The sequence below is a fragment of the Siniperca chuatsi genome, linkage group LG5 (genome assembly GCF_020085105.1).
Source record: "Siniperca chuatsi isolate FFG_IHB_CAS linkage group LG5, ASM2008510v1, whole genome shotgun sequence".
NCBI classification, from domain to species: domain Eukaryota; kingdom Metazoa; phylum Chordata; class Actinopteri; order Centrarchiformes; family Sinipercidae; genus Siniperca; species Siniperca chuatsi.
The window spans coordinates 4,899,210-4,924,202 of record NC_058046.1 but is presented as its reverse complement, the minus strand read 5'-3'; the positions used below and the strand labels follow the sequence as shown (position 1 = coordinate 4,924,202).

General features: G+C 37.7%; 1 protein-coding gene across 2 annotated transcripts in view; it reads right to left on the bottom strand.

Annotated features, from left to right (window-relative positions):
* LOC122876099 (phospholipid-transporting ATPase ID-like) overlaps positions 1 to 24,993 on the bottom strand; it is a 50,372-nt gene that overhangs the window by 10,870 nt on the left and 14,509 nt on the right. For both annotated transcript variants that reach the window (XM_044196007.1, XM_044196008.1), the window contains exons 2-17: positions 22,977 to 23,064; positions 22,045 to 22,103; positions 16,920 to 17,033; positions 13,802 to 13,900; positions 10,429 to 10,490; positions 8,698 to 8,770; positions 7,988 to 8,058; positions 7,749 to 7,831; positions 7,118 to 7,276; positions 5,897 to 5,985; positions 4,501 to 4,694; positions 4,123 to 4,331; positions 3,312 to 3,355; positions 2,793 to 2,958; positions 1,879 to 2,067; positions 1,312 to 1,427 (exon numbers count right to left, since the gene is read on the bottom strand). In XM_044196007.1, coding sequence (XP_044051942.1) covers positions 1,312 to 1,427; positions 1,879 to 2,067; positions 2,793 to 2,958; positions 3,312 to 3,355; positions 4,123 to 4,331; positions 4,501 to 4,694; positions 5,897 to 5,985; positions 7,118 to 7,276; positions 7,749 to 7,831; positions 7,988 to 8,058; positions 8,698 to 8,770; positions 10,429 to 10,490; positions 13,802 to 13,900; positions 16,920 to 17,033; positions 22,045 to 22,103; positions 22,977 to 23,019 — 1,770 coding nt within the window. In that variant the 5' untranslated portion in view covers positions 23,020 to 23,064. The remainder of the gene's footprint in view (positions 1 to 1,311; positions 1,428 to 1,878; positions 2,068 to 2,792; positions 2,959 to 3,311; positions 3,356 to 4,122; positions 4,332 to 4,500; positions 4,695 to 5,896; positions 5,986 to 7,117; positions 7,277 to 7,748; positions 7,832 to 7,987; positions 8,059 to 8,697; positions 8,771 to 10,428; positions 10,491 to 13,801; positions 13,901 to 16,919; positions 17,034 to 22,044; positions 22,104 to 22,976; positions 23,065 to 24,993) is intronic.

Sequence of the window (24,993 nt, the reverse complement as noted above, 5' to 3'; positions counted from 1 at the left end):
AAAAGGGAGATAAGAGAAGACAAAACAAATAGAAAAAGAAAGACTGTATGAGAATTCAGAAGGAGAGAGGAAGGACATAACACAAACACGAGAGAAACAAGTCTTGCCTGTGTATCTAAAGCCTGATATATCTTCTTCCTCTGTACCATAGAGCTCCATTGTTATCCAAAACATATTTAAAACACAAGTAGTCACAGTGTCGCAGTGGGGGACATGTTCTTCATTACGGCTTTGTTGTTTATCTTGAGTTAAACCCACATACACAATCCTGCTGCCATAAACACACCAAATGTGTATAAATGTGTGTCTGGAAATAGTCCCCAACAAAATGCACTATTCTTCCTGTTTATGTAACGTTTGCTATAAACTACAGTGTCCAGCTGTTTTAGGAAATTACTGAGCCTTTTTAATAAAACTATAAAAACTATATCTTTGTAACCTGTTTTTAGATTTTAGATTTATGTCTTCAGTAGGAACCTACTGTCTGAGTGTCACAGACAGGGTAGGGAAGTCGGAAAGACGGACTAATGCATTGTTGGTTTTGGTCTCTTTTTGGGATTTGTTGACAATAAGAAAAATATAGAATACTGCCAGCCTTATAAACAAGAGATATCACATACATAACCCCCAATTCAGCCTCTTTGCATTGGCTTCCAAATGATTTTAGAGTTGATTTAAAGGTTTTACTCATTATTTTTAAAGCACTCCGGGGTCTGGCTCAAACATTTATTTGTAAGCGTTTGCATCAGAATCAACTTCAGCTCAAAACTCAAAAACTCTGCTAGCAGTCCTCTGGTCTTAAGACTTTGGGACAGCCTCGCTCTTGAAATGTAACTTGCTACCTCGGTATCTTCATTTAGTTCTATTCAAAACTTATTAAATTATCTTCTGTGTTCTTTTTTAACTCTAATTTGGATCCTCTTTATGGATCAAACCTCTTTTTCTTTGTATTGCTACACAAATGAAGGTTATTATTATTATTATTATTATTATTATTATTAAGAAGTCCAATCTTGCAAATTCAATTATTTATGCTTCCAGGGCAACAAGAGGTTTTTGGATGATTCCGCTGTGGACTCCAACTTTATGTCCACAGCTAGATGGAGTAAATGCACATTAGGACGAACTATAAACACACAAACACACTTGACACATTATGTAAGAACCAACACACAGGCATGCAGAGACAAACATTCAGCAAAAGGGCAGAAAAAGCACAAGAAGGATTCAGATAAAATATGAGATTCAAATCTCAAAAGCATTTTTCTTTTGATTCTCTCCTGAATGAACACACAGAGAACTGTTACTGACATTAAGGTGCTCTGTAGTGACGTCCATCAGCTTGCTGCAGGACTGATGCAGCCTCTCATAGATGATAGTGTCTGCACCTTTACAGTAGAGAGAGAGCTTCCCTTCTGGACTCCGAACTGTATACACAAATAACAATAATAACAATAATAAAACTTTATTTATGGAGCACTGATCTAAACAAAGTACAAAGTGCTTCACAACAAGAGAAATAAAATACCACAGTGAATGACGAAATATAAAGAAATAAAATACATAAAATAGACAAAAGCAATACAATAAACAACAAAATAAACAGCCAGTTCAAGTAAAATCAGGATATGCTTTCAGCTAAAAATGTGTTTTTACACACACACACACACACACACACACACACATACATGAGAACAAATATGTTACCAGTTACAACCTAAAAATATAGTTTTGTCAAAAAAACAAGAAAAAAGAAGGAAAAATCACCACAGTTTGGCTCGGCTGTAACAACAATCTCTAGTGACAGCACTCTATATGAGAAATCACACTAAATAGGAACCTTTATTCCCAACAATCTGTTTTCAGTGGATTATGTACCTATGACGGACATCCTCTTGCGGACGTTGTTGAAATCCAGGATGGCCAGGAGTTCATAGCTGCGCTGCTGTCCCATTTCCACGATGGAAACGCTGTCTGGTGTACGTGAGCGGAAGACAAATCCAAAGTTTCTGGCTGCCGTTACCAACGCTCCCTCATCTGGAGACTGGGCCTGGTAGAAAATCTCACCTGAAGGAGCAAATAAGGTCATTTTAGTTGTCAGTGAAAGAAGAGGAATCCTTCTCCAAGTTCTAGTTCAGTAAAGCGACAACAAACTTTATTCTTCAAAATAAGACGGTGTAGTCCCTCATTCGTCCAGGAGTGTTCTATCGTAGAAAAGGTTTCAGTCGTAGTCATCTGGACACTGTTTTCAGAATCAAGACGTACACTGTTGTGTATTAACACCTTGGTCACGCCAATCACATGCTAATCAGGTACTTAACAGTGATGAGGGAGGTGCAGCCAGAAAACAATAGGCCTGATTACTGATTACTGGGCCATCTTGGAAACAATTAGGTCAGTTTCAGGTGAAACTAGCTATTAACAGATCCTCAGGCAGATTCCTTCCTGAGGGCAGGGCTTATGTAACACAGAGTAGCTTAAATTTCTAGTTCTCGTCCCATTTTTTCACAATTGAGAATGACTTCCGGATGGGAGCCAAAACGTCTTGATTCTGAAAACAGTGTCCAGATGACTACGACTGAAACCTTTTCTACGATAAACAAACTTTATTGCAAAACAACAGAAAATGCTGAAACATTATAAATGTGACTGAATAATTCCCAAACTTGCGCTTTTACTGGAATGAGATTTGAATTAATCTATTGGGTAATAAAATGTTCTGCTCTTCTTTTCGTCAAAGAGTAGAGACTGCGTTTCACTCGCTCACACAGAAACATTTAATCCCTCCTCACCTTCCTTCTTCTCCTCGGCCATGACGGTGTGGCAGAGGGCCAGCAGTCTGAAGAAACTGTGGACCTCTGGGTTCTCCAGCTTCACCGCCTCAACCAGGGAGTGGTCGTGGAACACGAAGCGGGGGTCAGCCAGCGCGTTGAAGGAGAAGTCCACCGTCTCTGTATGCTGATAAGAGAAAGAGAGTAAGACAAGAGGGAGGAGTGAAAAAGAGGCAGAGGAAGATGTGACATCAAATTTGATAGAATCCAGTGAAATCAAGCCTAATCTGTATGATGTAAACAGGATAACAATTGATATCCACTCTTCAGCTATTTCTTGACAAGCTCCTATTATGTTTTGGTTAAGTAACTTTTGCGTTGATTAAAACCATTGGTTCTTAGATGATAAAGTAACTCCGTTGTAAACAGAAAGGGAAGCAGTCTAGGAAAATGGATAACGTAAAAACACACCAACAGATGACCCAATTTGCCACTTAGATATGACGACTTGCTGAATTTTCATCACCAAAGTCAACTCACCTCAGTATTTTCTAGTCTTTGACCTGTGTAGTCATACACATCCCCTGAAAAGAAGAGAAAGAAAATAGATGAAACTCATAAGTGCGTATGTACAGTTACATGATGGATATTGAAGCAATTGCCTTTGCAAACCTAAAAGAAACACATGATGGGAAATGCATGACTCACTGCTTTTTATTGTCAGGATACATTTCTCTTGTTGATATATAGTATATATTTATATTTCTTCTTGGATAATTTGTTCTTGTATATTGATATGATTTTAGAGTATTGTGATTATTATGCTTTTTTTCCATTTTCAGATTGCCTTTAGTGTCTTTTGCAGACTATAGGCTACATTGTGTAATATAGGACTGATTTGTATCATCTAATATCCCTAAAGGGCCTTATTGTGTAAGTGTACTATATTTGTTTACAATTTGAAGAGCTCAGTAGTACAGTTTTATATGATATTCGAAGAGCTAATTTTTTTGTAGGCACACAAATTAAGAGCCTGATGAAGGTCTGAGGACTGAAATATTGTTAATAAAGTGAGTACAAGTGAGGGACAGCGGGCAGAATTCTTTGTTTTCTTTACATTTAAATGTATTAAATGCTTTATGTATGTACCATCATTGTGTGTTAGCCATTATTTATAGTTTAGCCTCATGAGCCCTGAGCATTTACAAACATAAGGAAAAAATGCCTATTGTCTCTATTTGGATCCTAGAAGAAACCCCTAGCCTCTACAGTTGCTGAAGTATTCAGATGCACAGAGGTTCAGAAACCAACTTAATTATATAAAACTGCAGGTAAATGTCTTGAATCTTACCGTAAGTTTTGCCGTTGATGGAGCACTTGTTGAAAATCATGATGTTCTGGGTGAGTGTCCCTGTTTTGTCACTGAACACGTACTTGATTTGGCCGAGCTCCTCGTTCAGCGTGGTGGTACGAGCCTCGGCGGGGGTGTCGTTCCGTGCGTAGTACATCTTTCTGTCCCAGTCAATGTAGAAGCTGTTCCCCAGCCGAATGATCTCCACACTGCCGAAAGATGTAGATACAGGAATTGAGAAGAAACAGATATAATCTTGTCATTTATACATTTTGATGGCATTATTCTCACTGGATGTTTGATGTCCTTTAAGTTCCTTTTAAAACACTCAAGTTTTGGATCTAATTAAATAAATGGCAATTTCATACACATTGTTACCTAACATAGAGAGAGATGGGCACCACGGTGTTGAGGATGATGACGTAGGACCAGAATGTGAGAAAGGCGGAGAAGGCAGCATTGTTGCCATCTTGTCTGGGCAGGAAGACTATGAACTCTGAGCCTTCGTTCAGCTCCCAGAAGCAGTTTCCTATTGCCAGGATGGTGCACATGAAGGCCAGGAAACCAAAAATCTGCATGGAAATTGACAGGTCTTTTAATCCCCTAATAAAAACACTAGAAAATAAATGTATTAATAAAAGTTATTAATGCTTTCTGGTGCTGATGTGTAAATACAGGTAGATACAAGTCTATATATTCGACTATGATCAGTTGACACACAAACACACAATAGCCACATAGATTTTTCATGTTAAAAGTCAAACTCTTCAATCATATATGTGAATATATTTTAATATTCCCAGTTTATTGATATTTATTAATACTTATATTACTGCTGTGCAATATCCACCGTCTAATAATCTGGTTACTCTGCTACATTTAACTTGACAGTACTTATTATTGCACTATTACTTATTACTTATATTATTACATTGTATTATACCATTCTTTACACTTATTTTAGCTTTTATACATTATATCCACTTTTGTACTTAATTTAACTTAGCTGTATTATAGTGTATTATATTTTGATTTGCACATCTCTTATTTCTTACTAGAAATAATTGTCTCGTTGCGGACTTATTTTGTTATTATTATTATTTCTATTCTATCTATTCCTGTGTGCATTGACGTGATAGTGAGCAGCTGTAACGTAAGAATTTCCCCTTAGGGATCTATAAAGTATTTCTGATTTTGATTCTGATACTTCACATTTATGTGGTAAAAAAAAGAATTTTGCTAAAAATCTTAAACTGGAAGTCATTTTACATAAGCAGTTGTTTGGTGAAAAAAGAGGCCCATCTTTGTTTACTTTTTTAAACATTTCTTGTGCTAAGACATTACTGTGGTGTTACTGCACTGCCCGTGGCAGGGGCCACCTGTCAATCAAACAGTGTAATGGAGACTTTTCCTTGGACATTCACTTGAAGTTATAGTTTCTGTATGTGGCAATTGTCCTTTGCCTGTCCGGTCATCACTGCAATGGGTAACTACCGCAGAGATCTGTTTATTCTAAAGAACCACAATGGCTGCTGCTGTAAACTTTAAACACATCATCTGCAGTATTGCAGCAAGAGAACTGAAATTTCAAATAAATCTTGTTACGAGTTTATTTTATGTAATGACCTGTTTAAGCTGTAAGCACTTCTTTCAAACCCAATCAGTTGATGAACTGAAAATGGGCTGCTAAATTATCAACACTTCTAATTTCAAATATAATTAACTGTTGGCCATTCTGATATCAGATAAACAGGCGACTAATTTGAGGACTCACACAAAGCACTAGGACATTCATCAGACGGTCTATACTGGTCCTCTTGAACGTGCTCTTCCCACAGTTCTGCATCAGCTTCGTCTCTGGACCTGCAGAAGAGGAACAGAAGCAAGACTTCAAATGATCTCATATCTTCCTCCTGTAGTTAATTTAAAACCATCTTAGTGTATTTTTAAGTGAAATAAGAGTCAAATCATCTTAATCTGCTTAAGTTTTGTTTTTCATGTCTCTCTCTTAATATGGTTACAAGGATAACACTAGTTCCCTATCATTACGTGTACCAAGGGCGTAGGTTTGCATATGGACGGTAGCAGTAGGCAATTTGTTAATTTTTAACAGGGGGGATGGCCTAATGGGAGCTTTTCTAGCCTTTACAGCACTGGTTTAGTGGCGCAGGAAACTCACAGAACAATTACATGCATTGTAAATCATCTCACGTGATGCTACTCAGCCAATCAAATCTGTGCATAACCATTGCGAGTCGAGTCACACACACACAGGGAGAGACGAGACAAGTCGGAGAAATCATTTCGCATGGCGTGCTCTAAAAAGAGAAAAGTAGGAAACAGAGCTTTTAAGACTCTTCCATGTTCAGTCTTACCGCAGGAAGTTCAAAACCAGTATGTCTCATATGTTCGGAGATTGTGGTGGTTATTAAAAGCGGCAATGTAAAGCGCCACTACGAGACAAAGCACAGAGCATCTTTTGAGCAGATTAACAAGGGGGACGGATTTTGCTCATTTTGCTAACAAGGGGCATGGCATCCCCCCTCGTCCCCCCGTAAATCACCTACTGGGACATGTCCCTACCAATATTTGTGCGAACTTGTTTGCATTATCTTTGAAGTGAAGTCATATTAGATAAATCTGATGTGCCCTCCCAGAAGCTACGTCAAATTACTGGCCGAGATACATGTGACTTTTGCTTAGCTGTTGTTTCAGAACCATGGACAGCGCCGCGAGAGGGAGCGAGCTGCAAGCCGCAAACAGCTGTTTCTTCATCCCAGCGCCCTGCCACAAACCCTTATGTTGTGGTAATTTAGCCTTTCTGAGGCTATGCATGGTTACATCAATGAATTTTATTTTAAGAAAAAAATTGCCCGCTCGCAATTTTTAGCAGCCCCCTCAGTGGGGGATAGGGGGTGGGTTGCTGTGTCCCTACCAATGTTGAGACCAAACCTACGCCCTTGACATGTACATGTCTGTGAAAAAGACTTCCCACCTCCAAACAGCACCAGTCCAAAGCACCACTCGGTGTTCCTCAGGGTACAGCCTCGCAGCAGGATCTTCTCATTGTCCAGCGAGTATTTCTGACTGGCGTAGGTTAGCGTTCCTGTGAAGCGGTCGAGGCGGTTGTTGGGGGGTTCACAGCATACCTCGCCTTGAGGGAGAGAGAGGTTACACAGTAGATTTGAGGAACTATTAAAGTCTGTATGTACGTAATTTATGTGTGACTATCATTCTGATGGCAGAAGTTTCTTTTTCCATCATTTGAAATTTGTATCTTGTTTTTATCATAATAAGCAGAATCTCACTGCTACTTAATTAAGGAAGTGAATGAATTCTATCTAATCACATTAACATTTAGGTACATTTTCAATTGTCTTTTTAGGTTTTTTTAACCTAGGTATGATTTGCCTTGTGTAAGTGCTCTTTTTGCTGCTATGCTTCAATGTGCAAAACGTTGAAAACAATACTATTTGTGACTGTGCAGCTTCTCCAGGTAATAAAGGAGGTTTATTGCCTTTGTCAAAGACACCTACTTTGTATCAGTGTGTGTGTTTATATACTGTGCATGCTTGTAATTTCAGAAACACAGAAACCAGTAGTTGGTTGTCCTGTAGCAGTCTTACCGTTGAAGTCTGCCAGTTTTTCGATATCGTCTCCCAGGTCTCCTGTCACAGTCAGGGCCTGTCTCACCTTCAAGTTAGTCTCTCTGAAGAAGAGGAGGAGAGGAGGACAATAGATGAGAGACAAGAGATGAAGCAGTACACAAATGAGAGACAATGAATAACAGTGTGCATACCCGTTGATGCACTATTTGTATGTTAAACAAGCCCACATCATGACGTTACACAAAAAATAGACTAACCCATCCAGCTCTGCTGTCTCAATGTACACCAGGTTGAGAGGTTCACTGCTGGAGAGCAACAGGAGGTCAGCCTGAAATTACAGAGGGATTTATTACTGAAATCTGCTGTTAGTTCGTCATTCTGGTAAACAAATCAAATATGAAGGCAACTCTGAACTGTGTGTCAGAATGACTATATACTATATGTCCAGCATAATTAGGTACAACTGCCTGCGGGCTTTACTGTAAATCTCTGATCAACAACAGACACAAATGCAGTGCTTTCTGGCAATAATAACACAATATCTAGTATCTATTAAAGTTTCTATCAAAGAATCCCTGCAGAAATGTATTGTAACTTAACACACAGCTGACAGCTTTATGGGTTTTCTGTCTTTTGGAAAGAAAAAAACAACAACTTTTAGTTTGCTTCTCTTTTTTTACAAACTCCCAAAAATATTATGATTCAACATTTCTGTCTTCAGAGGTCTACATCAAGCAAGTGATGCTTTACTTTCTTTGCACACACATAACTAAATTGTGATAATTTTGCCATGAGGTAAAATAAGAACTCCAAAGATAAGGAGTTAAAAGATAAACTGTCAACCCACAGGAACAAAACAATAAATCAAGATAACAAATCGAAGGCGAAAACAAAACAAAACAGGCGAAATCTGTTGGGGAATGGAGAAGAAATAAGAAGAAGCTTATATTTTGAACAATTTACTCACAGTGACAAACTGGTTGTTTTCCAGCTTGATGATGTCTCCCACCTGGACGTCCATCCATTTCTCGCTCCGTAGTCTGAGAACAAGAAACAGGCTGGTAAGTGGATGTTTGGAGTGTGTGTAGACTATAAATGTGCAGTTCTGAGAAAAAGGTATTCTTTTCCCTTTTCTTTGAGGATTGTCAGGAAATAAACTGTCTAAGGGACCAAAAATAAGCCCTGAACACCAATGTCATCCTAATATTAGTAACTTTCCTTCACTGCATGTTCCTGCCAGTTTCCTTTATTTTCAGGGTTTTCACTTCATGCTTCAGTTCATGCTGGTATTTCAAATTTGAGCAGTAGACATTGTTAACTTTAACCTCTTTCTAGTTTGCTAGTGCTCGTAGTTTAGTGAATGTTTGCAATAAACATTAGCTTGTTAGCACAATGTAAATAAATAATGACAAAAGGCTTCTTCGAAATTTGTCTCCTTTGTCCAAAAGCATTAAAAATATATTAGGAAACTTCCACATAACCTTTTTTTCTCTGAACCACTTTAAGATTAAATATATCATTTTATAAAACTTTTTTTTACAAAGAAATTGACAAATTAACCTTTACAGTACACTGAAGATAAGTTCAATCAATTTGACGTTAGTCAGTACATTTTAAATTAGCACCACTTTATGTTTCAGTAGATTTTTGCTCAAGTTATTTCACTTCTACTTAGTTGAAAATATTTTTGTACTCTTTTCACCCGTTATATTGAAAAACTTTGGATTTTTTGGACAATGGGTAAGCCAAATAAGTAACTTCATAGTCACTATAGGGCTCGCTCCATTTAGTTTCACATCAGACAGGGCTGTAGTTATTATTGAGGACACTGAGGTCATGTTCTTGGTATTGTTCCTGGAAATTTGGGGATTTTAACAATGTGAGGAGGAGTTTACTTTCTACAAACAGACACAAATGACACATGGTGGGTTTTTAAGGGCTGATTCTCATATTTTAAGATTCAATATCCCTATTTGGTTTTAGGTTAAAAACTAACAAAACATTTCAATTAAATTAAGAAGTATTTAGTACAGCATCTCTACACCAGAATTATATATCTCTTAATGTGGAGATGGTCTTTGAAACAACCATTAGACTTTGAAATTTGGACTCTTAATGTCTAAAATGCATATTTCAAGCTGACATTCACGTTTGTATGACTTTCACTTGTTTCACTGTTTTTGGACAAGCCCACTGGATATTTTTAACCTTCCGTGTATATCTTGATTGCATATTCCTGTATTTTTACCCATCAGTGTATTCCTTGTGGGCGACATAACAAAACTCCATCTAGTACAGCCACAGGAAGCAGCTGCAGGATGGTGGTGAGCGCTTGTTTTGTATCCTGTTGACCTGTAAACTCCTATTTAAAATATGTGAGGATATGCTTGATTTGTACATGGGATCTGATGGGCATATGAGCTTTATTCAACCCTTAAAGCTGAAACAAATCAAATTCCATGACTTTAAGGATTTTTTCGGGGCTTCTTCGTAATAAAAAAGGTAGAGGGCACCCAAGATGGTTCTCTGAGGAACACCTGCCTGCACAGAAAAGTCAAAAGACCCTGATAGTGCCTCTACAAATACACAAAAACCAGGATGTAGCTAGCTGAAACTTTGGATATACTGTATGAGCGGTGGTGTATTTCCCATGATTCACAGCACATTAACTAACTTGTATGTACACATACAAACTTACTTTCTATCAATAAGGACTTGAACTTTTCTGTTGTTGACTTGATTGTCGCTCCTGTGGCGATTCTGGAAAGAAGACACACACAAACACACACACAATGAAACAGCGCTGAGTCATAAGAGTTCACAATAAACTCAACTTTACCACTCAATTACTGATTACTTCTGAAGAAAATTACCATGAAATTCCCCAACTAACCGATTGTGTTATCATTATTCATAGAGATGCTGACGTGCCAATGCGCGGGAGGAGATATATTGTTAGAAATATTCAGCTGAATTCAACCTTTGACCTTTCAGAAACCTCTATTTCCCTTCTAACCGCTGATAACTCCTCACCATGATGACACCTCTTTTGTCTTGTCTCATTTGGTCTCTGGTTAAGTTTCTGATCACTATTTATGTCTGTGAGTGAGAAACAGAGGCGCCTACTGAGACAGTCAGTGCCTTTTGAAATCACCAGTATGACTTTCAAATTTGGGCAGTGTTTCAAGATTAGAGGGAAGAAGCCTAACTTTGTATAGTATTCAAGATTTTACGGCTTTCCTTGTCTGTTAATTATCTCGTGGCCCCTCGTAGGGGTACCAAACCCCAGTTTGGGAGCCACTGGATTAGATGATTATTGTTCTCTAACTGTAAAACTAATAAGACGGTGTAGTCCCTCATTCGTCCAGGAATGTTCCATCGTAGAAAAGGTTTCAGTCGTAGTCATCTGGACACTGTTTTCAGAATCAAGACGTTTTGGCTCCCATCCGGAAGTCATTCTCAATTGTGAAAATGGTCTGAGAACTCAGAAATTTAAGCTACTCTGTGTTACTTAAGCCCCGCCCTCGGGGAGGAGACTTCCTGAGTTTCTGCTGTTTACCCTGCCTAGTTTCACCTGAAACTGACCTAATTTTGTTTCCATGATGGCCCAGTAATCAGTAATCAGGCCTATTGTTTTCTGGCTGCACCTCCCTCATCACTGATTACTGATTACAGAGTAGCTTAAATTTCTGAGTTCTCAGACCATTTTTCACAATTGAGAATGACTTCCGGATGGGAGCCGAAACATCTTGATTCTGAAAACAGTGTCCAGATGACTACGACTGAAACCTTTTCTACGATGTAAAACTAATGGAAAATGAGGCTTGATCCACATCCCAAAAAAAAAGAAATTTTGTCTTTGGACATGAATTTAAGTGATCTCATTAGTATAATATAAGAAATACGGAAACTATGTCTAAATTCCTGCGTTACAACAGTTCAATAGGTGGTAGCTTGAAAACTGTCCTTTCACAGCAGCTTTCTCAACAATGGCGACAGTTATTTCAGCATGCGTTTGTCAAGGTCATCCACCTTGCCATACATGGTTAGTCTTGAGTTGCTGTGTACCTGCTGAGATCAAATCAAGCATGAACCCAATGACTTCACTATAGGAACAGATGGGTACCAGCGGCGAGGACCGTTCAGGATCGCCACCACTGCCAAACAATAAGACTCTTGTTGTCCTCCTCGAGCTAATGTTTAACACATGACAACACTTATTTTCTCTTGGTAGTTAGGCATTATGTGCCACACACACACACACACACACACACACACACACACACATTGTTTGGTTGTACTTGACAGCTGAAGCGAAAAGTCATTTTCCTTTCATTGTTTTAGTGGTACATTTCGTTCTGTTTTAGTTCCTGAAAAGCGTTGAAAGAAAAAGAAAACAGTTTGTCCACTACCCCCCACCCCCCACCCCACCCCCAAAACAAATGTACTTCCTGATGAACTTGCAGTATAGGTCAGCTGTGATATAGGTGTGAGACTGGACAGAGGGGGACTTTTATTTATTAATCAGTCTCAACTCCTATATGACATGCTTTTTTGTCACTGAAGGCTGATGAAACAGTCTGTTAAGCAATCATTTTACAGAAAAAAAAGTAACTAAGTAATATGTTGATTTTCAAATTTTAGGTTTCTATTTGCCAAAATGCTTCTATTTAAAATAACAGAAACTAAATGGCAGCCTGAAGTTGACTGAGGTTAAACTGAGCTTGAATCCAAAGTTAATCAAACAGAGACACAGTTGCCACAGCAACCTTAATTTGACGCTGAGCAAAGCAAATGATAAACGTTTGTGCTAACAAACAAATGTATTTTATGTTTGACAAAGGGCACTGAAAATGAGATCACACACAAGTTAAGTGAAGTGTGAAGTGTTTTGTACATGAGACTGCTGATGTCAAACTGTTTTTCCCACAGTCAGAGAGTAAATAGTGATTATCGGCAACATAAGATAACATGAAATAACATACAGTGCTGTGTGTGTTTGTAAAAGGGTTGGACCAATATACTGTTTTGATTATATGCTGCTAGGCTGATATTTAAAACTACATATCATCAAGGTAGTTGACTTAAGATTTAATTGAAATTCCTCCCTGATCAGCTGGTAAATATGTTATCCTTACTTATTTTTGAGTTGGTCCTGTAAATGACAAAATAGGTCATAACACCCATATGACCTTTCCAAAAATGTTTTTTAAAACCTTTTTTTATCTTCTCCCTTTATAATTCAGGTTTGGTTAAGTTTATGCAAAACGAAAACTACTTGGTTAAGGTTAGGGAAAGGTCACCTTCAGTTCATGGTTAAACGAAACCAGTGTTGACTGGTGGTAATCACGGGTCTTTGGTTTCGAGGTCTCAAGCTTGTTAAGCACAACCATCCACCCTCACGTCCACCCTGAGACTTTTTAGGACAGTCTAACAACGTCACGCTACTTCCACCTTTGCCACTCTTTGTTCACATGACCTTAAGAGGTTCCTTGTTTGGAAAACGTAAACATAAGTTGTTTAAAGCCAGTGGTTACAAAACTGAGAAGGTGCTTTTTTCTCCCGAATTTGAGACATGCTACAAGTTATTACAGAAAATGGCGAAAAACAGCAAAAACACAAAGTGATCGATCAACCAGTCAATCAATCAGCATCACTCTCTGAGCTGAATCAGACAGATTATAAAGCATCTCATCTTGCGATCAGTTTAGTTAGTACAGGTCAGAGTTAACAATTGCTATATTTAAGATATATCTTTTACTGTGTGACAGGCAAAGTTTGACCAGTGCTGTCATTTTTCAGCTAATAACAGTCTCTGCTTAGCCTCTTAAGGGGGGCCAGGCAGTAAAGCGTGCAGTGAAACCTGCATGAAGATGCATTAAAGAGTTGATCAACATTGCACTGCAGACCTAGATTCAGATGCAGATCTAAACATTTTCTACTAATAAAATAAATAAATTAGAGGATTATTTGGCCTTGGATCTTTACCTCTAAATAATACCTCTAAAATCAAAGTGGTAAAAGTTGTTGAAAGGTGAAATGCTACACAACACTTTTTCGAATGTGCTTACGATATCATCAGTGGCATCCTTGGCAGCGGTGACTGACAGCACGAGGACCAGAGGCACAACAGTGGTGAACCACGACAGAGAGGAGATCTGAGGAATCACCTGAAGAACGCACACACACAGAAAACCATCTTTAGTTCACTTTAGTTTAAGTTCAGTTTTGGATACAGCAGCTGGTGAAAACTGAAAAACGAGAGAGGAAATATAGTACAAATTGTGTGTGTGACACAAAGAAATGCAAAGAGTCTTCAGCCAAAAGAGAAAATTAAAGTCAAAGAAAACATACTCATGACAACAGAAATTATATGACACTAACAAGTAAGAGCACAGCACACAATCAATATGATGCACAAATAACAAATACAAGAGAAGATATTTATTTTAAACTGCTCTGAAAGGAGAGACTGAGGTTGAGATGTTTGTGTGTGTTAAGGAGAGGAGAGTGTGTGCATTGTGTTAAATAAGGTAAAACCTAAACTTCAAAACAGACATACATAACACTAAAAATGCTTTTAATACCTTTTAATACCTTTTAATATGTAAACACAGTTCAAGCTGTATTCGAGGAAGATGACAAAACATTGTTTAACAATTGTTGTGTTTTGTCTACTGTATATGCATTTAATCTTAAAATATGGAGCCCCCTAAGTATGCTGATATACTACTACGGCTCAACTGCATGCATGGTTATGTAATTAGTGAAAAGAAACTTAAACAAATTCTTAGATCAAGAGGTCTCTCCAGAAGAGCGCAGTATCGTAATCTGCAGGAAGCTGTCAGTTTCATTCGTGAACAGTTACTGTAGTCTGTACTGTACTGGACACCAGAGGGGTTTCACTGAGGAAAAGAAGACGTCTCCAAAGGATTACAGATGTGCAGTTGAAAGCTAATGTGCTGTATTTGTATGAGTGAAAAAAAGCAACAAACAAGAAGGCGACTGAAATGCTACGAATTGAGAATCTCCACACTACCTTTCATTGCAAATAGACATATGGCTCAGAAGGAATGGAAGAAGAAAAGTATTGCGAGGGAATGCAAAAGTAGTCCACAAAAAAATTCTCGCCATGACCTTTAGGGAGCTCCGTAATAAGACAAGTGTATATTGCAAAATTATTTTGTTTTTCTTGATTTTGCAGACAATGTTAAAAATATGTGCTCATTGAGTGTTCTTTGTTTGTTAGCAGGATATCTCAAAAACGTTTTTCCAGATTTCAATGAAATTTGGTTAAAATTAAGCCATGTGACGAGGAATAACTGATTAGTTTTTGGTGTGAATCCAAGTTTCCTGTTGATTGTAATAACCATTGTCATGAGGTCTCAAACCCTGATAGATTCTGATGCATGAATTGGCAACATACCTTAACTTATAAAGAAAATATATGACGCTGTTTATCATTCATTTAAAATTGCTGTTGTGTTTCAGTTCCTCCTTGTCTGTCAGCAGAGCAGCCACTGCAGACACCCTTTGTGGTGCAACATGACTGTTTTGCACTCATGAGGCAATTTCCTGCGCTGGATATTACACTTCCTTAATCTCAGTACACTTCAGTTGTGTACATCCTGTTTGGTTAACACACAACTTTACTGTGAGAAAGAGCAATCGCTTGCTGGGGAAAGTGGAAGTCTGTGTGAGATTCAGCGATCTTTGACAATTTCATACGATTCCAGAAAAATTCAAAGTTAAATTCAAAGGGCATGTACTGTATAGACCATTTTGTTAGGGGTTCCAGATGTGGCTATTATCTCACTCTAGGAGCTGCGGGGTAAAAGTATGAGTTATTTACAAATATATAAATAATAGAAATGTAGCTGTAAGCTAACAGTACAAGCAGCTAACATTACTGGAATAAAGCTACCATCCCACAAAGATAAGCTTATAGGACACAAAGCTAACATTAGCAGAACTAAGCTACTGTACTAGCAATCCAACACTAGCTAACTGGGCATGAGGTTAATATAACATTAGCTAATGGCAACAGACAGTTTACATGGTTGCCAGCATGTTTGTCAATTTTAAGTAGCCACACCATGTAAACTTGGTAAAAATTAGCAAAAGGGTTTGGGCTAACATAAGATTTAAAAGGGCTACACTAACATCAGCTAACTGGTCAAACAGTGTATCTACCAGCAAGCTTGTTAAAACTGTCAGGGGTGAAATTTGGTGTTCCACAACAGCTATGATATGATATGATTTATTTATGGATTGCAGAAATAAAAAAGGGATTAACATGTTAAAGTGAAAACACTTATTTCCAACATGGTCCCAAGATGTAAAAACCACAAGACATACAACATAAAACTAAGCAATACAATCCTGTCAGATTCAGTAAAGGACGGGGTACCATTGATATTATTGGATATTACTGCTATTATTAAAACTGGATACTACAAGATGGCGCCAATACAGTCCACTGAAAGTTGCTCACCCAGTGCATATGCCACGTTCACTTCATATCGCTCAGAGTGTTATTACCAGCCGAGTGGGAAAACAATGTCAGCGTAATGTTGTAATTCTGGCAATCACGATAATTTCTGACATCTACAATATCTACCACTTGGTGAGAAGAACTACAAAAGTGTCAACAAAGCACTTTCAAATTGGCTGCAGAGCCACTAAGGCTGGCAGTTACATCAATATAAAATCCAATATTAAGTTTAACTCAGTTTATTTAACAATTAAAAATCAGCTATACCTCTTTTATAGCGGTGATCTATGTTTGTTTGTATCTGGTTTCACTTGTTAGAATATTCAATATCTAGTTCTTCCCATTTTGCTGACATTGTGTGAATGCAGAAATAAGTTAAATAGTAAAAATAGCTTTTCTAGGTTTTGGAAAGTGTTACAAATATCACATTTTCATGGTTTAAAAATTCATACTACAAAGAGTAATAATTTATTTTGTTTGCAGTTCTTTAAACACATCTAGAGACATCTTTTTTTAATGGTTGTTTATGGTGAAAAAGTGGAAGCAAAGCTGACTCTCCATTACTGTATCCAACTCTTCTGATACATTCATGGAGGAACCCGTGGTGACCAGTCAAAAGATTTCAAAATTTTGCATACAATTTGCTTGACAGTTGCGTGTATGTGCCCGCATGTGTGTGCATTTGTTTCCCTCACCTGGAGCACCAGTAGAAACAGGAAGTAGGCGTTAGCGATCCTCTGGAACTGCTCAAACAGGTTAAGAGGTAGGAAGGTGAAGAGGTTGTACTTGGAGGTCTTGATGGCGTTCGTCTGGAAGAGGTGCAAAGGGGGGGGGGGAATAAGTGACAGAAAGATATAAGACTGAGGGTTACATCAATATAGGATAAGTTACAGTTGAATGTTTATCAATGAGTTCATAAATGGTGACTGTTTGTTCAGAGGAAACCAAATGACATGCAGGTATGATTATTGTTTCCTTCTCCCTGACAAAGAAGATAACTCAGTTCTGTGAAGCACTGAGATCAATACTTGACAAATATATCCTGTTTCCCCTTTTAAACTAAGGTGTGGCTAACTGAAAAACTAGCAGGACAAATGATTAAAGACATTGTTAGCTTGTTAATTTTATGCAACAACTATCTCAACCATTTATTGACTTGATGCAAATGAGCAAACATTGAGGCTAACATAGCATAAGCAGTGCTAAGCTACCAGCAATCCAACATCAGCTAGTTGGGCTAGCTAACAGTTAGCGCAGTTGCCAGCAGGCTTGTTCATTTTAAATGATAAAGCACTCGCTAAAAATTTGCAAAAAATACCTTGTTAAGCACAACGCTTTGTCATGTTATTATTTAAATAATTGTTTAGTTATGTATTTCATAAATTAATTTAGCAGTTAAGACTATCCCGTCTTAAATTGATTCAGTTAGGATTATAAGGGGCACTTTTTAGGCACCATAATGGTCAAAAAGTGTTTCAGATATTTTTGTATTCTGGCAAGAAGAAAACTGTAGAAAATCATTGTATTTCAGCATTAAGGTGACCAAAGCTAACATTGTAACATTACCAATTAAGCTTACAGAGCACAAAGCTAACGTTAGCAAGGCTAAGCTAGCAGCAAACCAACATCAGCATGGTGTGACGCTAAGATAACATTAGCAGGGCTGTACGGTTAGTTGAACAAATAACATGAAAAACCGCTAGCACAGTTAAGCCTGTTGATTTTAAGCAGTATCACCATCTTCACCATTTTTAACTTGGTACAATTGAGGCTAACATAGCATAAGCAGAGCTAGGCTACCAGCTATCCAACACTAGCTAACTGGACTACAAGCTAGCACGGTTGCCAGCAAGCTTGTTAATTTTCAAACAGAACGTTATTTACATAATTGTTCAATAATGTATTTGGTAAATTAATTTAGCAGTTCATTATATCACAAATTAATTGCCTTCACATAGAGATGCAGAGATTACTGTATGTATCCCTGCCTAAAATAATTCAGTAGCTCCATATGGACAAATAGTTGTTTCAGAAGATTTTGTGTCCTGATAAGAGGAAGTTCTACGGCAATCCTTGTATTTCAGCATTAAAACAGCTACATAAAGATCAATATCATCCATTACAAAGCTATATCTGTCCAAATCTTACTCAAAACATTTCCTGATAGCACAACAAACATATAAATAAAACACAACAGCCGTGTTGCTGGGTGTAAACTGGCCAAAAACACTGGACAACCAGCTGTGGAAAAAATTAAGTGTAGTACTCTGGTACGTGTTAGGTCAGTGTGTGCAGCTTGTGTCATTCTGTGGACTGCGTTTATGTGAGGTCATAAAAGCTTCATGGCTTGTTTTATGGAAATCTGGCTCTATGCATCCGGGATGATAAGACAGATGCATGGTAGGTAGCCTAATCACATTGATGGCTTAAACAAATATTTGCCTATGTTTGTGGTCCTTTGGATATCCGAAGGCCAAAATGTCACATCAGTATCTTAATGTTAACAGACAGACAGATTGTAGATATGGTGGAAGAGAAGATGGACAGTCATCTACAGGACATATACTGTAATACAGATTTTAAACCAACTGGTCCAGGTCCTTGACCCAGTTAACGAAAACACTCACTCTGCAGGACTGTCCTTGAGCGAGACACTGAATTCTCCCCAGCTCTGATGCTATTGTTCAGTGGCTAACCCCGATAGCTAACCATACCTTTGACTTCCCTGTGGTAAAGTACCCTAATTTCTTCTTAAAGGGAGAAATTAATACACTTCTCCACAGGGAGGTTCTCAACTATGTTTTATTAGATTCAACATTTCTTAACAGACTAACAACCATATTGAATGTACTACCTCCACCTCAAAAAACATTTGCATAGCATGTTTTAAGCTTGAATTGCTCACATCCAAGAAGGTCCAACTGCAAACGTGTACCAAGAACTTTATTTATCACGATTAGACAACGTTCAGGGAGTTTTTCCTCAAATGAGTAAATGTCAACATTAATGTAATGTTGTTAGTTAAATCTTGTTTTCTTGTAGTGTGTTAGCTGTGAAAGAAATACTCTGCTAAATTAAATATAAGGTGAAAAACTGGCTGTTGAACAAGGTAACGTTAATGTTAGTCTAGGGCTATATAAAACCACGTGTCATGATGTGTATCCTCTAGAATAAAATTCAAAAACCTCTCTGGTGTTGTCAATAACAGTGATGACTAAACACTTACTGTACTGCCTTCAAAACTGATAATACATAAAATACTAAAAGTAGAAAACCAAAATGTTTATTGCACAGTATTTTGCACTCATTTTCGCTCCGAATGAGGATAGTCAGAATGATCTTCTTCTCTTTAATTTGACCACACTTCCTACAAACATATCTTTGCTGTACCAATTTAACACCAGCTAAAATGCATTGTTTACTCAGTACCTATTACACTTAGTTGCTTCATAATAGTTATAATCTTCAGCTTTTGTTGAAACTGTCTGTGAGAGGTTGATTTATGTCATTAAGGCTATAGTGGTGCTGTTGATTGTACAGAGTTATACTGAGAATAGTTACTAATATTTAATCTAGCTTCACTGATATTAATGGAATCAGGAAATAATAAATAATAAACTTCTCATTCTTAGCAATCGACTGTGCTTCTACTTTATACACATTTTTGTGGTGATTACATGTTTATTCTGGTGGAGAATTCCTTGGAAGTGTATTTCCCAGGAACACTTCTCAGGGTAAATAAAATGTCAAAAACTCTCTCTGGATGTCTCTGCCTACTCTAAAATGTTGAGGTCAATAGGAGGTTCTTTGAGGACCAAACAGAACCAGAGAGCAGCTTGGGGATCCTCAGAAAATATCCTTAAAGAAATCACTGAGAATTCCCCACATGTTAGAAATCTCTCTGGGTTATAGCTTTGTTAATCTGTAATGAAACCCTTCATTATCATGCCTCTTAGGTTATGTGAAGAATCCTTGAAGGTTCTTTACAGATGTTTGACTTTATGAGAGTGTAATCTGGTGGGAGGCATGTGCTCATTTGCCAGGTGGCTCTTATCAGGAAGCTAAAAGCTCTGGCCAGTCAGACTGTGACTCCCATGTCACTTTATCACTGGATCTCAACGCCCACAGACCAGAAAGTTTGTTCTGTCTCTAAACGTTTAAATACACAAGCAGGGGAAATGACTGTTACCACTCTTTTTGGTATTTTCCACTGGTTTTATCCCCTTGAAGACGTATGGAGCATGATTTAAACCAAAAACATAATTAAAAAGGGAAAATTGAATGTTTAAAGGTGAGGAAAAAAACTAATTTAATCAGCTTTTTCCATTAGCCATGCCTACGAAAAGTAATGCACTATCATTTGTATGTAACCCACGTAATAGGGAGCCATGAGTTACTAACGTAACTTACTTATTTTAACCGTAACCGTCAGCTTTTCATAAACCTAACCAAGTACTTTTGGTGCCTAAACCTAACCAAACTACGACCGTTGCTGGTTCGTAGGATCATGCACGAAAAATGGTGCATTTCTTTTTGTAAGATAGCTACAAACTGTTGTATGAGGATACGTTGTCCATTGATGTTTTCAACTTAATTTAATTTTCCATTGCGGGTTTTCGTTACGTGTCTTATGTTATATAAGTCTTAGCCTTGTTTTTCAATTTAGCACTTCATTTGTTGATCTGTCTTGTAGCTCTGCTCTGCTTTAAAAGTGTTTTAGTTTTTCCTCATTCACTGATTTGTTATTTTTATTGTCTTATGAAGCGAACATCTGTTTTGAAAAGTGACACAATATCCATTTGTCATTTCAACATCCAATTTCCTTTTCTTCTTTTTTAACATTTCATTATGTCCTGACTATCCTTAGTAGTGGAGCAAAATAGTAATTTATTTTCAATTTTCTTTTCTTCTCCATTTTCCCGTTCTGAATAAAATCATCCTCCATACAGACGTAGCTGACATTGCCATTGTAGAAGTGACACCTCTTATTGCATGTAGGCTGAACTGCTACTGCTGTTTGCTCCATGCCACTTTCTACACCCTTTTAGAACCAATCAGAAAACATGCATTTTATTTTGCTTCCTTAAAAACGTATTATTTTAGTGATACAGAGTTCTGACCTTGACTGCAGCAACACAGAGAACAAACTGAGGAGAATGAGTTTACTCAGAAGCATCTCTTTGACTTTGGCTTACGTCCAGTCTCCTGATAACAGCCAGACACTCAAGCAGCACTGACAAAATGTCGTTGTAAACTGTTTTGTCTAAAAAGATGGATCCGCTGTACGTCCCCTTCTCTATTATAGAAGCACCTCAAATTGATGAACTGTGTGAGTGGAAGACTCACAAACAAAACACACATATCCACATATTAAACGCACAGCATGTAATTTCTGCCGCCAGGGGTCTCTCACATCAAAACAATAACAAAAGACGTAGGTTGATGACGTCGTGAAGTAGCGCGGGATCATGGGAGTTGTTGTCTTCATTGTTAAACAACCACCATTGCCGATGAAAATCTATCTGACGTGACTCAGGCAGAAATCATGTTCACGGACGAGGTAATGTATTAAAGTTTTACCGTGTTTCCCCGGAAGTTATAGCAAACAGAGGGGGTAAAGGGGATTTGACGCCATCGACAGGCGACCAAATGAAACGCACCGTTACCTTGAATAAAATTACGCATTTCTCAGAGTTTGAACATTGTTGAAAACATTTGGGATAATATAAGCACACAACTCAACAAAATATATAACATAGGTTTAGTCGTTTTTAGACATTTTAACGCAGAAATATTACATATTAAAACTTTAATACTTACTGCATATTTAAAGGGGAGGTTGTACTCGCGGTCGTTAGCACGGAGTTTCCTCTCCAGCTCTGATTTAAAAAGAAAATTATTATTATTAATATACATTAATTTACAAGTGTGTACTGATATCATGGTCTTAAGTTTTCTATAATGGTTTTATCTAAAGCACATTACAGTACAGATGTATAACAGGAAACAAACCTCTAACCCAAGCAGGGGTAGGGGCTTAGTCTCCCCACAGAAAAGACCACATATTTCAAGTATTGAGTATCTCATTAAACAGTATGTTTAACTTACGACGTTAATGTTCAGCTTTTATCTTTTGAAAGAAAAAATGTTTTGTCGTTTATTTTGATTATTGAAAAATGTGTGAAAGTCCAAAAAAAATCAACTAAGCTGGTGAATATAGTAAACATTATACCTGCTAAATATCAGCATCTTTGCATTGTCATTGTGAGCATGTTAGCATGCTGACGTTAGCATTTAGCTCAAAACACAGAGCCGCTATCATGAATGCAGACTCTTACGCTGTGTCCCATATCCATACTAATTCTAGTATGTACAACATACTAGTTGCCATTGTATACAATTTTAGCTGTATACAAAAATATCAACATACTTTACCATTTCATACAAACAGGCAATGATACAATACGTGTCATGTCGGATGTGAATCAAACTGCAGCTTTGGAAAGCTACCGCCAAACACCAAAATGTTGAATCAAAAGATTGAATACTTTTTGTTTTGTTTTCGGACACAGTTTATTTATATTTTTTCAGCTGTGTGTAGCTCCTTCATGCAGTAAGGCATTTTTAAGCTGTCAACATTGCCAAATCGTCTTGCAGCAGGAACCTAGCGAGTCAAGAATGAATTATGAACCACAATGACGAGTACAAAAAAAAAAACTCAAACGCATGTTGTCCATCTGATTAAGGCTTACCTTTCTCTTTCTTCCTGACACAGTCAATGCCAAAGAACGACATCTTCTCTTCCTCTTTCTCCTTCCGCTATCTATTCATCATACCGGTCTGTGAAGAGGAGAAAGCTGTTACATTGTGGCTGAACAAAGGATAAATGTGAGTCACCCAATATCTTCATCACCAGGAAATAAACACACACACACCAGACTGCTTAAGTTAAACATTGGCTTTCTCCTGGAAACTGAGATTAAACATCATTGCTGTTAGAGTGAGAATGACTGAGTGCCTGCCAGCTGCCATTAGGGCATTTTCCATAATGTGCTCTATGAGGTAATCATTCCCCAACTGTATGGCTTTTTAAACTTCCCATTACAGCTGTTTTTAAAAAAAAATACATTTTATTTCTGACTGGAAAAGCTTTTGAGACCAAGTAGAGAAGGTGCAAACAATTTATTGTCAAAGGTACACCGTGTGTGTGTGTTTGTGTAATGGAAGTGGTCAGTTTATAGGGAACATGCTGAACAAACAACCACAAGGAATTAATTAAAAAACATGTAAAGAAGAAAGCAGGAGGGAAAGCCTCAACATTATTTCACAGTCCAGTTTTAAGCTTTGTATGTGTTTACGTTTGCTCCACTACTTTGTATGCATGTGCGAGAGAGAGAGAGAGAGAGAGAGAGAGAGTCCTGCACTTCCCCTTTCGTTCTTACTTTAGGTTTGCATCAGCTTTTGAGCCTCTTAATGTTTTTCCCGTGTTGGGCAGAGTGACTCAAAGGGAGTCTCCCCTCTCAGGCCAGACATCCACTCCTTCAGCTATCTGCTCCATCTGACAGTAAGAGTTCAAAATCAAGAGCCGTGTCTGTCTCAGCCGAGTGATGTCCGAAAGGTGGCTGTTGGTATGCCACTGTTATATTAGTGGTTTCTCTCTTACAGCCCTGACTAACCAAGCCATGGCTCTTTATCAGTGGCCTGAAATCCAAATGCTGAATTCACATACGCAGATCATGCAAGTTGATACATTAACTGTTCCAAGCCAGTGGTCCCCAATCTGAAGGTCCGGACCCCGACAAGGGGTTGTGAACAACTGTTAACAAGATATGTTGATTCTGTGTAAAACAACATAAAGTGATGTGTTATTACAAGAAAAGCTTCTTGTTAAAATGGAATAATTTGGTATGTAACAATAACGAGAAAACTGTGTCATAATAACATGAAAAATATGTTATATCGTGAAAAGGATCTTGTAAAAACGAGAAAAGTTTGCCGTTATACGAGAGAAAAATATGAGAAACTGAGCAGGATTTTTGGGGGTATTTTGATCATTGACAAATGTGTTAAAATCTGACTCAAATCAATAATACCAAATACCATCAGCAGTGCCCTTTTTTCGAGCCGTTGACATCCCAGAGGAGGTTATGAGCTGAATTGTAAGAAGTCACCAGATGATTACAGAGGCAATAAAAAAAAAAAAAAATTTATTATAATTTTTTATTTCCTTGAGATTTGTTTTGAAATATTTGCTTTTTTATCGTGAAATACTATCTGATTCCATAAAAGCCTCTAAAAAAAATGATCTTCTGATTAAACTCATAGACATACAACCTGTGATGAGGGGTCACAAGTAGACATGGCATCATATTAAGGGTCACAGGTAGAAAAGAGTACCACTGTTACCATGGCTACACAGGAAATGATGCAATAACATTTCTAAAAGCAGCAATAGCTACCATCACAACGGTCATGATGACTTCCACCTCACAGCAGTGGTGATTAGTGTTGGTGTTTCTCATCATTAAGACCACATTTCCCATAAACCCTGTAGTTTCCTGTCCCTCCTGGACGGCACTGCCTTCAGGATGAATACACATAAACATGTTTAAAGTTATTTTTTCCAACAGCCTTTCCAACCTGATGGAAGATGGCTGCCTGTCTTCTCAGTGATAACTGCAGTAATGTCTCTAAATTAATCACAGTCTCAATTAAGGCTTACTTCTGCATGTTGTATCACAATGTCATGATTCGACTACAGTGTATGTG